The sequence below is a fragment of the Rutilus rutilus genome (genome assembly GCF_951802725.1).
Source record: "Rutilus rutilus genome assembly, chromosome: 23".
In the NCBI taxonomy this organism is placed as follows: Eukaryota; Metazoa; Chordata; class Actinopteri; order Cypriniformes; family Leuciscidae; genus Rutilus; species Rutilus rutilus.
The window spans coordinates 23,715,839-23,733,161 of NC_140233.1; the positions used below are offsets into that span (position 1 = coordinate 23,715,839).

Below are 17,323 nucleotides of genomic sequence, written 5' to 3' on the forward strand. Positions count from 1 at the left end.
CATGGATATTTTTATTCTGGTGTCATTATTGTCCCGTGCATTGGGTTTCCAGCAACAAGTCCAAGAATATTCATTTACACCCACAATGTAATAGCAAATTTAGCATTTTAATCAACAGTAAAAAAAAATGTTTTACCTTATATCATATGTCTTGGAGTATCGCAATAATATTGTATTGTGAGTTCAGTATCGTGATTTGTATCGAATCGTGACATGAGGGTATCGTTACACCCCTAGTAAACAGTATAAAATAAAATAAAAGAGAGAAAAATAAAAGTAATTTAAAAATGTTGATTTTATAGATTTAAAAACAATATATTTTAAGTTTATTTCAAAATATGCATACCGTATACACAAATATTCTAGTGTTTTGAAAGTGTAAGGAGACCACCTTGACTGCATGATACAGTGGTTCATGGGAATGGGCGGAGTTAAAGAGCTCTTTTGGTGCATTTTGCTTTTGGCGACTTTGATTGATGGAATTTTCTGTACAACCTCTTGGGTACTGTAGTTTTTCACCACTGTAAATCAGCTGTTAAACATAACTATTGTGTTGACATTAAATCTGTGACCGCAGAGACTTCAACATTGTTTGTATAAAATATAAAAATAGATAAAACTTCCAGGACCATACTGTGGGTGCTTCTCAATACTCAAATTGATGGTTCCTTGTTTCCTCGCTCTGGTTAATTCAAGATCGTTGGTTAGTAAGACCTTCATACTGAATGACTTTTTCGCTTCACAAGGTCTGGCTTTTTTCATTTGTGACTGAGACTTGGCTTAATGTTGTATTACTTTTCTGAACACCCCACAACATTAATTACATGTTTAACTTCCAGAAAAACATATTTTCCCACCTCAGGCATCAAATCCCTACTATTATTATTGGTTATTATTTTAAGATATGGGCACTATTAGTCTTCAACCCCATTATGGACACTATGGGAGCTCTCTGAATATGTTTATAAAATATATTTGTAATGAAATCAACGTTTTCCTATTAATCAGATGTCCCTCACACTAATTCAGTAATTGTAAATGTAAAATTAACATATAATTTAACACTTATGCTAAACTAAAGCCTGGAATGGACACTTTTTGTGACAGCAACCTCATCATTTTTGATCAAAGATGTGGCTTAACTTCAGAATTTGAACTAAAATCAGTATTTTTATGATTGCTCTGAACATTTCAGACTAAGTTCAACAAACATTAAATGGCTTATTCATAAACTTAAAAAAATAATTAATAAAAATGTAGGTGTGACAGGGTTGAGACTAGGGTAACAGGGTTTAAGAGACAAATACAGCTTAACATATGCATAGTTGTTTTTTACTCAAATTCACTGTAAGATTTTCTATAAGCACTGTATTTCATTATGTAACCAAGAAAAACATCAGATATAAATTGCAATTGCAACTCAGTTTTATTAACCCGACTGCAGGAAAAACTTAGTATACATTAGAACATTATAAACTGACTAAATAGGTCATCAAAATAAAACATATTACTTGTGTGCTTTTTTGATGTGTGTGTGTGCGTGCGTGTGTGTGTATGTGTGTGTGCGAGCATGTGTTTGTGTGTTCGCGCGCTTCGTAGCAAAAAAAAGTAACGGGGTTGAGTGTGACAGGGTTGTGATTTTTTGCTCGAAAATGGCCACTGCTCTACATGTAGTGAATAACAGGAGAGCACATGGCATGCAAGGTATTAAGAAATCATGTATATTGTTGAAATAACAAAGATCATTTTCACAAGTAAAAGAATTCTATCTTTATTTGATGTAACAGGGTTGAGTCGTTGAGCCTGACAACCACAATATCACAATTCTAAATAAGTTATAGTTATAAGAGAAGGTGGTAACTTGCCTGTGTCTACACACAATGTTGTTCAGAAGACTTATATGATGTCACTTCCTGTTATTGATGTCACATATAAGGATCTGTTCATTATTTTTATGGGGGAGAATGATTTGTGTAACGGGGTTGAGGGATTACTGAGGGACGGAACTAAATCATGTGATTTTAATGAATAATCTTGAATTTACTTGAAAACAAAAAAAACTTTACCAGCAAAAAAGCACAAATGGATCTTCATGGGAATGGCAAAATGTATGGACTTTTTTTCTAATTTTATTATTCATATCCCAAGTAGACTTTCATAGAAGGCCATGAGGGACAAAATAGGTGGTGTCAACTGAAAAAACAAGCTAATTTCTAATGTAAAGATAATATGTACATCATCATTTTTAAACTTTATTAAAGGAGACATTTCAATTGATACAAAAAGCTTTTAAAATAGATTGTGGTGACCCAATAGGTAAAATACACTTAAAAAGGTCAGAGGGACTCAAATCATACTGGTTTGGTGGAATGACTCATATGCACATCAGCTTATGGAAACGTGTTTAACAAGTTAAAACATTAACACTTGTGTGATCCGGCATATATATGTATTATTGTGATTAATGTTATTTTTTTATTATTATATGGACAGATCATCTGGCCAGACATGAGAGTCACAGAGAGACTCGGAGTCTCCGGATGTTCGTGTGCTTCAAGCTGCCCAAAACAACATCTGTATGAAAGCCTCCTGACGCCCCTCACTGATGCTGATTTCATTAAAGTCTCTTCAGACTGTTTGCTGAACATAAAGAAAACGCGTTCAGGCTTTTATCAACTTTTCCACTTAAACAATTTATCAAACTTACACGCGGCTTTCCCCCGTGCCTGATGCTCGCCTTGGATTTGATCTGATGAAGGCAAAATTAACATTTCCTCTTCGCGTATATTAGTCTCAAATGAAAGCTCAGAACATCTGCTTGGTGTTCACTTTGTTATGACTGTGCTAAACTATTTTACCGTTGCAGTTTTGCCTCAAATGTAAGAGAAGAAAGCACACGCATGAGGGGTTCGTGGACGCGCATAGATGCCGAGCGGGCAGGTTGAGTCTATAAGGTTCTCATGTGTTATTTAAGAGCGTAGCGCCGCGCGAGCGCCAGTCATTGCAGAAACCAGAGACAGCACTTGAAAGACTGCAGATCCAATCAGAGAGAAATGGCAGAGACCGCACCCGCACCCGCTGTTGCCGCCCCGGCCAAAGCGCCCAAGAAGAAGTCCGCTGCGAAAGCCAAGAAAGCAGGACCAGGCGTCGGCGAGCTCATCGTCAAAGCTGTATCCGCATCCAAGGAGAGGAGCGGCGTGTCCCTCGCCGCGTTGAAGAAAGCGCTCGCTGCCGGCGGCTACGATGTGGAGAAGAACAACTCCCGCGTCAAAATCGCCATCAAGAGCCTGGTGACCAAAGGCGCCCTGGTGCAGGTCAAAGGGACCGGCGCCTCGGGCTCATTCAAGCTCAACAAGCAGCAAGCTGAGACCAAGAAGAAAGCGGCTACTAAAGTGAAGAAGACCGCGGTCAAGAAACCCGCTGCTGCCAAGAAGCCCAAGAGCGCTGCGGCAAAGAAGCCCGCCGCCAAGAAATCGCCTAAGAAACCCGTCGCTAAGAAGTCGCCCAAGAAGGCCAAGAAACCCGCCGCCACAGCCGCTAAGAAGGCGACGAAGAGCCCCAAGAAGGCAAAGAAGCCAGCAGCCGCTAAAAAAGCAGCCAAGAGTCCCAAAAAGGCAAAGACTGCTAAACCTAAGGTGGCAAAACCTAAAGCTACCAAGCCTAAAAAGGCAGCGCCCAAAAAGAAGTAAAGGTCACTGTTTGTGCCTCAACGGCTCTTTTAAGAGCCACCCACTTACTCTAAATTAGAGCAAAACGTATTTATATTGAAGATTTCTGTGCATTGCGGTAGAAATGTGAAATGAATTTTCAATAGAGATGTGACTTTTAACTTTTTGGACTCATTCATTCTAAATACCCAGTAAAAAAAAACAAAAAAAAAAAACTCAAACTATTATATAAGAAATGTATTGTAAATATGCAAAAAAAAAAAAAAAACGGGTTCAGACTGTTCAGAAATGGCATGTTATACAACACGGTACAGACAGAATATACACACAACACTATGCTGGGGAATTGTGATAATACAAACAACCCCGCATCCAACAATATGGACAGTGATAAAACTCCAATATTGCAATAGGAACATAATATTGTACAGTATCAGATGGTCAGTGTGCACAGAATATACTGTGTATATATACGTATATATGTACAGTATATACACAGAATATATAATGTGTGACTGTGAAAGGTGCAGCGCTTTTGGTAGGAACAGTGTACAATATCCATTTTTGTACTTATTTAAATTTCATATAACTCTTCTGTCTTATTAGTCACACTCACAAATACTTGCGCAAAACAGTGCACAATAATACCCGCTAGAAGGGGGGTGAGGGAGAAAAATAACCTCAGCCACATTGTGAAGGTGGCTGGTAAGTTAATAGGCTGTCCACAGGTTTCCTTGACAAATATTTATGAGAGGCAGGTTATGAGGAAAGCAGATGCCATATTGGACTGTGTAAATCACCCCCTTCATTGTTCTTTTGAGGTCCTCCCCTCAGGCCGGAGATTCAGAGTCCCTTGTTTTAAGTCCAATACGCTGATTTCACGCAGCCGTTATTTTGAAATCGAAAGCGAGGCTCCGGTGGGAAGAAAACCGGAAGTGTCGCCTTTAATCATAGGAGAGTCGTGAATGCGATGGCGTATTGTTGTGTTTAATGATGTTGTGTCAATTCTAAAACTGTACATACATTTCTTTCATACTTTAGACTATATACAGTGAAATTTATTTATAAATAAAATAATTTTTTTATATATAATTCAGAGAGTAAAAAACGAAGCAGGAATGAACTATATACATATCCTATATTAGAAATTATCTTCCAATAGTGTAAATCGCGGCAGCAGCTTCAGGTTGGTAGTCCAAGGCATTGTTGTTTATCTGTACTTCCGGGGTTCTTCCCACCGGAGCCTCACTTTCAAGTTCAAAATGGCGGCTGCGTGAAATCAGCGTATAGGACAAATAATTATTTTATACCTAGTGCAATTCGGTTGCTAAATTTGCACAATTCTTTGACATAGATGAGTAGTAGAGTTACAGAGTTTTTAATTAGTAGTTTGTGTTGTTTATTCGTATACATGTGGTGTTTACCTGTTGTGCTACTTGTATGTTTACCTCGCTGTAAGACACGTTTCCCTTAGGGGACAATAAACTGAAACTGAACTGAGAAGTTCAGTGATTGGTTTAAATCTTTACAGACTCTAAACCAATCGGCGACTGGCACTCTCGTTTAAAGCCAGTGAGTGGAGGCGTACGGATTTTATTCTGTTACTGTCTTTTGACTGCGCAGTTTGTTGTAACTGATTTAAAAACAATGAGTGGAAGAGGCAAAACCGGTGGTAAAGCCAGAGCGAAGGCTAAGACTCGCTCCTCTAGGGCGGGACTGCAGTTCCCCGTCGGCCGTGTTCACAGGCTTCTTCGCAAAGGAAACTACGGCGAGCGCGTTGGTGCCGGAGCTCCTGTTTATCTGGCGGCGGTGCTCGAGTACCTCACCGCTGAGATCCTGGAGCTGGCTGGAAACGCCGCTCGGGACAACAAGAAGACCCGCATCATCCCCCGTCACCTGCAGTTGGCGGTGCGCAACGACGAGGAGCTCAACAAACTTCTGGGCCGAGTGACCATCGCTCAGGGCGGCGTGCTGCCCAACATCCAGGCCGTGCTGCTGCCCAAGAAGACCGAGAAACCCTCCAAATCTAAATGAATGAGTCCTCAAGTTTGTCTTCTGTAGATCAAACGGCTCTTTTAAGAGCCACCCATTTTATCTGAAAGAGAGTGTTTTTCCTTTTTAATATTTATAAACGGCATAAAGGCGTTTGGTTGAGAGAGAAAATGACCCATCAAACCAGAGTAAAATGTATGATTGGATCATTGACGATTACAGTACTCTTATAGTCGTAGGTGTGCGTGTTTGTTGTAAGCATGATGATCCCCTGATGTGTTTGTTACCCAACCCATCTCCCTTTATATTAAAATATAGTTGCTTTAGCAAGCTCTGATAGTGTATTGCATATTTTAATAAATTATTCAAAATAAAAAGCAACATACATATCGGCTTCATGGTCAAATAAATTGGTAAATATTACTCTGGTTCTTTGATCTCCTATTTTACGGGGCGGATGGAAACTAGTGTGTCTCGCTGCAGTGCTTTTATACAGACTGTAATGTGATGATCTAATCCGAGATCTGCATAATCACTGGGAATTAAGGCGAGTATTTCAGAACAATTTAATACAAAATTGTGAGTATAAAGACCAGGGAGGTGTTACATATACACTTTTTGATGTATATGAAGTATTCAACAGAACAAAAGCATCTCGAGCGGGAAACCTTCCACTTGTTTGAAAAAGAGGAAACGCGCAGTCATTGGCTGGCACTCATGCGCAGACGTCACGTATTAGCCAATCACAAGGTCTGCATCCTCGCGACACTATGAGCTCGTGGCGGTACAATGCTTTAAAAGCGGATGTATAACGTATAGCAGCATTTCCTTCCAGCGCAAGCAGGACAGAGAGAAGAAACCCGAAGCAATGGCAAGAACCAAGCAGACCGCTCGTAAATCCACCGGTGGTAAAGCCCCGAGGAAGCAGCTCGCTACTAAAGCCGCCCGTAAGAGCGCTCCGGCCACTGGCGGCGTCAAGAAGCCTCACCGCTACCGACCCGGGACCGTGGCTCTGCGGGAGATTCGCCGCTATCAGAAGTCCACCGAGCTGCTGATCCGCAAACTGCCCTTCCAGCGGCTGGTGAGAGAAATCGCTCAGGACTTCAAGACGGACCTGCGCTTCCAGAGCTCCGCTGTCATGGCCCTGCAGGAGTCCAGCGAGGCTTATTTGGTCGGTCTGTTCGAGGACACCAATCTGTGCGCCATCCACGCCAAGAGGGTCACCATCATGCCCAAAGATATTCAGCTGGCCCGCCGCATCCGCGGAGAGCGCGCTTAAACCCGCGTCTGCGTCAACCCACAACGGCTCTTTTAAGAGCCACCAAAGCTGCACTGAATGAGATCATTTCTAGTTTAACTCAATATGAGTAGAAAGTTGCATTCATGCATTACATTAATACTCTCTGGGTCACCGTTCTCTAAATCATCAGTTACCCTAACAGAATTAAATATAACCCTAATTAGAAAATACTTAGACATAAAGAAATGTGAATGATTTTATGCAATAAAAGCGGTTATGTATTTTAATGTTTGCATAGGCCTATATTCCTTTTTTTTCTTTTCTTTTTTTTTTTTTTACTTGAATGCTGTGATGTCAGTTGTACAGGGTGCGAATCACACAATGGCCTTTATGACAAATTATATATAAAACACCAATTTTTGAAATTAACAAAACTATCATGTGCAATTGATTGACATGTAAACTGCGCACTCAGATTCCAATGTTGTTGCGGATAGTTTCAACGGAGCTAGAAATGTATCTTCATATTTACAGGTAAAGCTGCTTTTCATCTTCAAACAGTTTTCCCAAACAAGACTGTACAGTGGTTGTTTTTTTCCAACTCTTTTCTTCCAGCTACTCCCTAATAGTGGCATGGTCTGTTTTGAAACTTTTAGCGCAAGTTCAATGCCAACTTTAGAGATTACTCTTATACAGGTGCAAGTTCAGCTAAAGGTAGACATTACAGTATAAACCACTGAGGCCTGAAATCATTTTATATTCTGCAAATATATCCGAATGGTCTAATACAAAATGTACTATACTGTAGGCTACTTCTAGATTAGCACATTTCATTACCATTCAGTATCTCTATTATATGATGATACTATAACATCCTCTTCATCAAATGAAATAAATCTTATAAATCATGAAATAATTCGGACAGGCCTCGTTAGATTATGGTTTGGGTTAAACCACATTGTTTTGTGCTGGAACTATATTGAGGGGAGGGGCGTTTTGCGCCTTGTGACGCGGTGTTGGTTTCTATCAGGTCCTGTAAGTAAATATTTAAAAGGCCTCCTTGCAACGTTAAACGTAAATTTCTTGTCATCGTTTGACTGGAGTGATTGAAACATGTCTGGAAGAGGCAAAGGCGGTAAAGGACTCGGGAAAGGAGGCGCTAAGCGTCACCGTAAAGTGTTGCGCGATAACATCCAGGGAATCACCAAACCCGCCATTCGTCGTCTAGCTCGCCGCGGCGGCGTCAAGCGCATCTCCGGTCTGATCTACGAGGAGACCCGCGGAGTGTTGAAGGTGTTTCTGGAGAACGTGATCCGCGATGCCGTCACCTACACCGAGCACGCCAAGAGAAAGACCGTCACCGCCATGGATGTTGTGTACGCGCTGAAGAGACAGGGACGCACCCTGTACGGCTTCGGCGGATAAACACCTGAAACCAGGAGAAACTACTCAAACCCAACGGCTCTTTTAAGAGCCACACACATTTTGAAAAGGAGTATGTTTTAAGTTGTTTATTCTGTCACCTCTTAATTAGCAACCACTTTGAGGCAGAACTTGTATAAGGAGATTTGACTTTAGTAATTACGGAGCTTGTGTTTCCAGACTATTGCTCCTGTTTAGTTTTCTACAATACAGAATTTAGAGTTTCTAAGAACCTAAACGAATCTCTGTAACACACTCCGGAGCAGAAGGTGGCGGTAATGCACCTATTTAACTTGGTTGCCAGCCGCCGGTAAAAATCAAGAAGAAGAACCTAAACGAGCAGGGTTTACTCCTATGGTTTACTCGTGTCACACGTTCAGTGATTGTCAAAAACGACTGAATTCATGGCGCATTTTTTCATTGCACTAAAAGCGACTCTTTTGAACTTCGTTAAAAATAATTTAGTACTTAAATGTCACTCAAACCAGCAACATATCTCATCTAAATCGGATTGTACTTTGTTTTTGTTGACTGAAACAAACCACATTTACAGTATCAAACTGATGTGTCAGAGGTGTATATAGGTAACAGTTATATGTTATAAAGTGTTTAAGTTTATCCTCATCATGCAAGCACGTACATGTTATCACTTCGAGAAAACCGATGGAAGAAAAAATAAAATCTAAGTATTTACAGGTGACTGTACTATATGCTGAATAATGCTGAATGAATCATTTGTGTTAAATTATGGTATGAAAATCAAGAGAGGTTTGGAAAATTGAGTCTGGAAAAACGGAATTTTGAAATGGAAAGTAGGAATCCTGCTCCATTTTACTCTTAGGTCAAACTGGTTCTAACACATAAAAGGGGTTCTTGCCAAAATCCGGGACTCAAACTGAATCCCGAGGGACTTTATTTGTGTAGTTTAATGTGCACAATACTATGTAAGAAAATTGCATAATTACAATTGTCCATTTAAAGTACTTCGCTGGCATGATTGTGATCTGTCATGACACCTCATGAGCGGGAAAGGCAGACAAAGAGGTGCGTGCGTCGTGACGTGGTGCAGTCAAGTTACTGGCGGTTCGGCAATGGAAAGGAATTCAAATTTAGAAGCTTTCAATTGGCGGATGAGTCTCTTTAGCAGCCCAAATCTGACCAATGAAAACATTGGTTACTTTTTGCTAAATAAAAATCATCGTTTCTGTACATTTCTGTCACTTATAAAACCACTTTTTTATGACTCTAAACTGAGGTTGATGTCCAAGGGTCTTGTTTAGTTCATATGTCATTGGGTATCATTTCTCCAGGAATTCTGTTGCTGCTTTTAAAATGAGGCAAGATGGTGAAACCTTGTGGGGAAAAAACAAGCCACACCTTTACCAAAATGTGAACGACAGAGTAAGGATAATTATCCTGAAACTTGTGGGGGAGTTCTGCTTCTTCTTCATGTTTTAAATGCAGTTAGCGCCTTAGGAGCATTATCACCACTGAATGACAAATTAACATGGTTGATGAGTCCGAAATTTAACCTGGGATTAATGCTCAAAGTATTCCATCCACACATAATATATTCTAGACCTTAGACTCATGTTATATGAATTTAATTAGTGCTCTGTATAGCTGTATGTCCTGCCTTTTCCTAAAATATCCTCTTTCTTAATTCTAAGTGATTAAATAATGTATCACAATATATTATATGTATTACATATAAAAAGCACGTCACTTTCAAATTGTGTAATACTATAACACCATTTCCCTGTGTCACTGTGTTTCTACTGTCCCATCTAGTTGGCCACTTATGCATGACCTTTTTCTTTAAAATATTGTTTTGCCTCTTTTTTCTCCATAGGTACTTTAACATCCACCTCTCTCTTGTCTAGTGTTTCTTTTTTTTTTTTTTTTTTTTTTTGCTAGTTTATCAGCAACTTGATTACCAGATACCCCAACATGTGCTGGTACCCAACAAAAATACACCACTATTCCAGCCTCTTTCAATCTGTGTAATAATAAATATACCTCCATTAATAAATCTGCTTTTGCGTGTATTATACTAATTAAAGCTGAAGAAGAATCTGAGGCTATAAGGGGCAATGGAGCAGATGCGTCTGTGCTGCCCGCCTTTCTAGCCAATGAAACACCTTCAACCCATATATAGCCAACCAGAGGAAGACAATCCATCTTTTTGAAATTACCATGAGCATCAAATAAATATCCAGTGCAGAATCAGATCCTCTGTGAATTCAGGGGAGTGAAGAGGCTGATGAAATGGCAAAAAAGCTGTACATAGAAATGAAGTACAATTTTAAGTAATGTATGGAAGAGTTGATTGTAAATATATTATTCAGCAAGAACTAATGAAATTCTGGCAAACAGAATGGGAAAAGGGAAATGAAGACAGACATTATTTTTCTATTCAGTCAACAGTGAATCATTCCATAAATACAGGTTTAGGAATGAGGTGTGCATTGAATTATGGGCTGGCAATGGTTGGAAAACATCCATATGGCAGATGCATATGTGGAGAAGTAGAAACATGCTCTAATGGACTGTTTATATCATCGTACAGAAATAAATCTCATGTACTCAGAACTGTTGTTTAGTTGTTTATTAAAATCATTACTCTGTACTAAGGACTATGAGACAACAAGATTTGTCAACTTTTTGCACTGGACTGGACTCTGTTAAATCTATTAATTCTTCAAATGAACTGAGGAGGGCAGCAATACGCCATTGTAGCGTCTAGTCTGCTGCAAATATCAAAAGAAGAAGAAGAAGATCCACCGTGAGCTGAAGATTAACATTCCCGAACTAGTTAAATCTGTCCTCAAAGAAGGTGCTCACCAAGACGGCCAACGAAAGAGGGAAGAAACATCTACAATCCAGAAATAAAGTTAAGCCAAATTACAAAGTTGAAGGGGGTTTTCCTGTTCATGTTTAGCGCCGGTCTGGCCACGCCCACCGGCAGAGCGCGTCATTCACATGGTAATGACCTGAATGTGGGAAACGCCCCCGATCAACAGGATAAAACTGGCGGCAAACTTTTGTTTGGCTTTATTGACTTTTCCTGAAGATGGCACGTCACGCACACGAGGAAGCTCTTCGGATGATCATAGACAGTGAGGAAGAATCGACTTGTTCCTCAGAGTCAGAAGATGATGAAGACGTTGATGATGAAGGCTCGCAGTTTGAGGATCAGTTTGAGCCAGCACTGGACACATCTTCTGAAGAGTAAGCCGTTTATTCTTATTTTAGTTATTAGAGTCGCATATAACTGTTTCAAACCAATATGACCAGACGATATCTACCATTTTGTGATATTATGGTTGAAATGTGTTGTCCTGTGGACTTTTAGAAGATCTAAATGTCTTACGAAACAAGTGTACATGTTATACTCTAATGTGGAGAGAGAGATTGAGAGTGAGATAGACATTTAGCAACAGAGCTTAACTGTGTTCTCCAACATCTGCCGAGGTGTAATTGTTTTGAATGTGAATAACAGAAGCGTGTCAATGCCCCATCGACAGCCATAAAGCGCGCGACTGTATATCCATTAATTATCAATGGACCCTTTTCACAGACTGTGATGACTAGTTTTAATGGTGATCAGCATCGTAAATCCTGCAGTTATTATTATTGTTATTATTATTATTATTATTATTATTTAAATGTTTGCACATTTATAACTATACATGGAAATATATCACCGTTGCATCAAATAAAAAAAAATTAGGGTGTTTCTAATACTGCGGCTGTGTGAGTGACAGTGAGATTAGCATCTTTCTCTCTTCTCGACTGCTGTCATTAATCTCTCTCTCTCTCTCTCTCTCTCTCTCTCTCTCTCTCTCTCTCTCTCTCTCTCTCTATATATATATATATATATATATATATATATATATATATATATATATATATATATATATATATATATATACTCTTTTTGAAAGTTGTGAGAACGCTATTGTGAAGTTTTTCTATTGTTATTTGAGCAAGTTAAAACAAAATATATATAGGCTATGTAATATAGTCTCTCATTCACCACATTAGAATTTTACCCAACTAGGATGATTTTTTTTTTCTGAGAAACCCGGAAATGTGAAGAGGGTCTATCACTTATGCGTGCACTGGTTTGCCGCCTTGGACAACATAAGCTAATGGTTTACTAATATTTGTGCTTGTACCTTTTCTTTTCTTAGGAATGTGGTTCCTTCACGTGGACCTCACACAGGACACAAACATCGTTCAGTTTTCAACGCGGTTGAGAATCTTAATGTGTAAGTGCACGTTTACCCCTTCATTTTACAAGTGACGTATTATTTCACAGTACATGTAATCAAAATTTATCTATGCAAAGTATATGTGCATGGATGAATGTGTAAATAGCTTTTTAATGAGTGGCCAATATATCAGTATTAGTAATTGATAATGTTGTGATCCTTTTGTCAACATGCTCACTTTTGTTTTCTCCCCCCACAGATGTGAGAATGACAGTGACCAGATTCCAGTTTTAAAGAGAGCCAAGACTCTGTCATGGAGGGAAGAGACTGATGTCGATGTGGCTCCAAAGTCTCTGAGATTCCTGCCGGCTCGGGAACCTGGGCCGCAGTCGAGTCTTGCTGACTCGCACTCTCCTATGAGTCTTTTCAAACTGTTTTTCTCAGAGAGCGCCGTGTCAAATCTGTGCCACAACACAAATGCTCAGGCTGCCAGGGCACTCGCAAAGGGTCGCAAATACAGTTGGACAGATGTCGGTGTTGGCGAGCTGTACCGCTACATTGGACTCGTTTTCTACATGGCCTTCGTGAAGATGAGCTCCATCGCTGACTACTGGCGGCAGGACAGTCTCTTCTCTGTGCCCTTTCCCGCCACAGTCATGTCTAGGGACCGATACCGCACCATTTCATGGAATTTGCACATTAGTCACCCAGAGGCAGACCAGGAAAATGACAAAAAGAGGGGAACAGCTGAACATGACCAGCTCTTCAGGGTCAGACCCCTCATGGACACCATCCGTCTTGCGTGCAAAACCTTTTATCATCCCAGAAGAAATTTAGCTGTGAAGGAAAGACTGGTGGCATGCAGAGCAAATGCAGGAATGAGAAGATTCATGAAAGCCGAGCCAGCAAAGCTGGGCTTCAAGTTTTTTGTCCTGGCGGACTCATCGAATGGCTATACTGTGGACCTCTCTGTGTATACGGGCAAGAACATCTTTCCCACAGGCCGTGGGCTTTCTTATGATGCTGTGATGTCTCTTCTGGACAAGAAAGTTTTGGGCTCTGGGTATCATGTGTACATGGACGATTTCTATACAAGTCCAAAGCTCTTAACAGACTTGTTAGCTATGAAGTTTGGGGCTTGTGGGACTTACAGAGACTATAGGAAGGACTTCCCACGGATCGCATCTAATCCATTGACCAAAAAGTCCAGCAGGGGATCCATCCGGTGGATTCGGGATGGGCCTCTTGTGTGTGTGAAGTGGATGGACAAACAAGAGGTGTCTGTTTGTTCCACCATCCATGCTGCCTATACAGGAGACCGTGTGCAACGACAAGTGAAAGCACAAGAGACACGGAGGACAAAGTCTTTTCCATGTCCTGCGCCTGTGAGCGCTTACAACCAGCACATGACAAGTGTTGACCCGTCCAACCAGCTGTTGCAGTACTACACTGCACAGCACAACACCATGAAGTGGTACAGAAAAGTCTTTCTACACTTCTTGGACGTTGCTGCCACCAACGCTTTCATATTGCACAAGGAGCTACATGGCAACATGACGCACAAGGCGTTTATGGAAGAGCTTGTTGCAGAGCTCTGTGGTGTGTCTGAGAAAGCAGATCCAGAACAGACCAGTAATGACCATGTGCCGGTTCCAGGAGCTGAGCTGACCTCCAATGTTAGAAGAATTGCCACTGTTGGTCGCCGCATATGTGTGCATTGCAAAGCAGTGCGTGGCAAGAAGCAACAAACACCATGGAAATGCCCGGCATGTGACGTTCATTTGTGTCTTCAGTTGAACAGGAACTGTTTCCAGGAATGGCACAACAATAATTGAGTGTTCAAACCTGGGTGCACAACAATGTGCCTTCAGTTACACACCCTCTATTTTATTTTCATTTGAGGAAACTGTACAGTATTTTTGTAAATAAACTACATAAAATTTCAACTTTTTTTTTTTTTCTTTTTTTTTTTTTTTTTTTCTTCATATTACTAGACCCATTAGGGAAGGGATCAATATTTCCTCAGGTGCTGAATTAGTATTTATGACCACTGGCACTGTCTTTCACACTGCTTTTATGAAAAAAGAAAATCAAAGCAGCATTATTATTGTAATACAATCTGGGCTGAATACTACTGAAGCTTGTTCCTGCCACAGACTTAAATGAATAAGGAAATTGCGACTTTTTATCTCACAACTCGTTTTTTTTTCTTTTTTTTTCAGAATTGAGATATAAACTCGCAATTGCAAGAAAAAAAAAAAGAAATCTGAATTTTATAGAAGCCCATGTCGAAATTTTTACATATCATGCCAAAATTATCATATTAAAAAGTCAAAATTATGACTGGCTGCTCATTGATCTGACGCGACCGATAAAGGATGAATTGTGAACGCAGTTCGAACTACTAATGATGTAATTCTTGCCTTATTCGCTTAACGCCATGGAATAGCTCTGAGCAAACACACTCTTGAAAGGTGTTTAAGCAAGAACAAGCTTTGGCGCAGAAAGAGCAGAACGGATGTGGCTGCTGTCATTGAGCATATTCTGATGTGTTATTATGGAAATATGATCCCCAGAACACCGCCACCCTCAGAATATGTACAATTTAGTTAGAGAACAAATTTTTCTAGCCCTCTGTTTTCTTTTTTCTTTTTTGAGAACCTATGAAATCATAAAGTAATGCCACGTCCACTATGCTCTGTCGGTACATACAGTTACCTGAGGGTGGCGCTGTTCTGGGGATCATGTTTACATAACACATCACAATATACTGTAATGCAAGATTTCATTTGAGAATGAATTGTCTTGTCTTCCACATGCTTGGTTTTGATCATATTTGTAATTATACATAAATTAATGTATTGTATTATGGTTTTTGTTTACAGTGCAAAACTATTTTTCAAAACTTTTTCCCTTGATACATTTAATAAAGTGACAGCACTAAACATTCTGCTGTAATGAGATTTACTGTCAAAGACCCAGAACCAGATATGATGAATGAAGACCTGGAGTCAGAATTATAATACATTGAAGAAAAGTTTTACTGAAGATAGTTTGCAGTTTCATCAGCAGAAGCCAGCTTCAAAACTCACAAGGAGTTTGTAGGAACGTTTACAGTTACAAAGATCACAGCAATTATACCCTTCAACAATTAAGGTCTAAGCTACGTCCTTGCTTCAGGTTGAATGATTCTCATTGGCTAAGAAATTGATAAACATAGTAATTTTCCACACATATACAGATAGACTGAAGAATATGTCCCATCAATTAGGCAGCTGACACTCGGACCCTGAAGTTAGGCATGTGCCAACATGTCCTGAACAACAACTCAGTCAATCTCCAATAATGCCAGTTGTTCCTTAACCTGTAACCAAGAAGATTAACACACTGACACACAGCTTTTTCAAGGTTGGAAATGACCAGGCTCTAACTATAAACAGGAGAGTCCTCTCAAAACATCAAGATAATACGTTCTTTCTCTCAAGGAAAGCTACACTTTAGTCTAAATGGAAAGTAAGGCTTTAACTGAGAAATGGTCTCTTAAAGGGATGGTTCGGAATAAAATCAACCTAGGGTCCTTTGCACCATGACCTCGAGCCAAACACCCCCCAGAAGCCTTTTTTCCCTTAGTCGAACATTATTAAAGTTAGAGCTTATTTAGAGATCAGCTGAATGGCTTAGTGCAGGCGCTAATGGATCCAAGATTGTATCCCATAAATTACCCCACTAATAATGCCCAGGGGCCTCATTTATAAAGCTTGCGTACGCACAAAACGGGGCTGAAAACATGCGTACGCCAGTTCCTGCGCAAAAGGTGGGATTTATGAAGAAAAACTTGACGTGAAAATATGCGCACCTACACGCAAACTCTGACCCATGCGTACGCACATTTTGGAGACGGAGCAGTTTGGCGACACCGATGGTGAGTTGGAGTTAAATGTCTTTTTGGTCACTTTTAGAATTTAGAATTAAAATTAAAATTAAACATAATACAGAAAGATAATACAAATATAATTTCCCTCACCAAGCCTGTCACTTGAAGCAAATATCCATTCCTTCTTATGTCCGCGCCAGCGATCGCGTTGGGCCGTTTAGTGAAACTGACGCAGTTTAAATAAATAAAATAATGATTTGAACTATGTTTTACTTCTGATATAAACATTTAGATTAAATATGCCATTCAAATTATGGAGTTAAACACTTAAACATGAAATCATACTGAAAAGTTACAACATTTTTTTATATTCAATTCAATCAATAGAAATATTTGTTGTGGATGCGATTGTTTTTGAACACTTTTCCTGTGGCGTGCTGCGTTTTAAGGTTTTAACCACAGAGATAATTGCTTATCATGATAATACCAGATTGTCTGAGAAAATAGTTTCGTGCAAATAATGCCCAAGACCTATCTGTTTCCATTAAAAATATAAATCAATTAAAAATACAATTCGGCAAGTGGAAAAGATTGAGAAAAACTTTCTCTGAAATGTATTTTACACTATTTGATTTATGTAGGCTATTCAAAAACAAGGCAAGGATAACTACTTGATTTGTATTAATGTAATGTTTCTTGTACCGTTTATATCATTTGCATATGATTATTCATCCACGTGATAACGTTTAAGTTATCACGTGGATGAATAATCATATGCAAATGATATGTAGATGAGGATCTGCATAGTAAAACTGGGCGTTGTAAGCTCCATATATGGTTATTTCGGGTGGAGACGCATGTACGCACAATCTTCCGCTGACTGGGATTTATAAAGTGAATTCTGCGCAGG

The 17,323-nt window shown here is 39.7% G+C and overlaps 5 protein-coding genes across 5 annotated transcripts; all 5 read left to right on the top strand.

Annotated features, from left to right (window-relative positions):
• Window positions 1-3,048: 3,048 nt before the first annotated feature.
• LOC311283403 (histone H1-like) lies at window positions 3,049-4,502 on the top strand. The gene has a single exon (XM_084397769.1). It carries the CDS (start codon window positions 3,054-3,056, stop codon window positions 3,687-3,689), a length of 636 nt encoding a protein of 211 aa, XP_084253895.1. The 5' UTR covers window positions 3,049-3,053; the 3' UTR covers window positions 3,690-4,502.
• A 574-nt stretch (window positions 4,503-5,076) lies between these two features.
• On the top strand, window positions 5,077-5,986 carry LOC311283392 (histone H2A-like). Its single transcript, XM_084397757.1, has one exon. It carries the CDS (start codon window positions 5,316-5,318, stop codon window positions 5,700-5,702), a length of 387 nt encoding a protein of 128 aa, XP_084253883.1. The 5' UTR covers window positions 5,077-5,315; the 3' UTR covers window positions 5,703-5,986.
• Window positions 5,987-6,483: 497 nt separating this feature from the next.
• Window positions 6,484-7,635, top strand: LOC311283388 (histone H3.2-like). Its single transcript, XM_084397753.1, has one exon. The coding sequence runs from the start codon at window positions 6,529-6,531 to the stop codon at window positions 6,937-6,939; it is 411 nt and encodes a 136-aa protein (XP_084253879.1). The 5' UTR covers window positions 6,484-6,528; the 3' UTR covers window positions 6,940-7,635.
• A 364-nt stretch (window positions 7,636-7,999) lies between these two features.
• Window positions 8,000-9,432, top strand: LOC311283399 (histone H4). Its single transcript, XM_084397765.1, has one exon. It carries the CDS (start codon window positions 8,014-8,016, stop codon window positions 8,323-8,325), a length of 312 nt encoding a protein of 103 aa, XP_084253891.1. The 5' UTR covers window positions 8,000-8,013; the 3' UTR covers window positions 8,326-9,432.
• A 1,855-nt stretch (window positions 9,433-11,287) lies between these two features.
• Window positions 11,288-15,478, top strand: LOC311283384 (piggyBac transposable element-derived protein 4-like). Its single transcript, XM_084397749.1, has 3 exons — window positions 11,288-11,553; window positions 12,519-12,596; window positions 12,799-15,478. The coding sequence occupies exons 1-3, from the start codon at window positions 11,396-11,398 to the stop codon at window positions 14,372-14,374; spliced, it is 1,812 nt and encodes a 603-aa protein (XP_084253875.1). The 5' UTR covers window positions 11,288-11,395; the 3' UTR covers window positions 14,375-15,478.
• The last annotated feature ends 1,845 nt before the right edge of the window (window positions 15,479-17,323 follow it).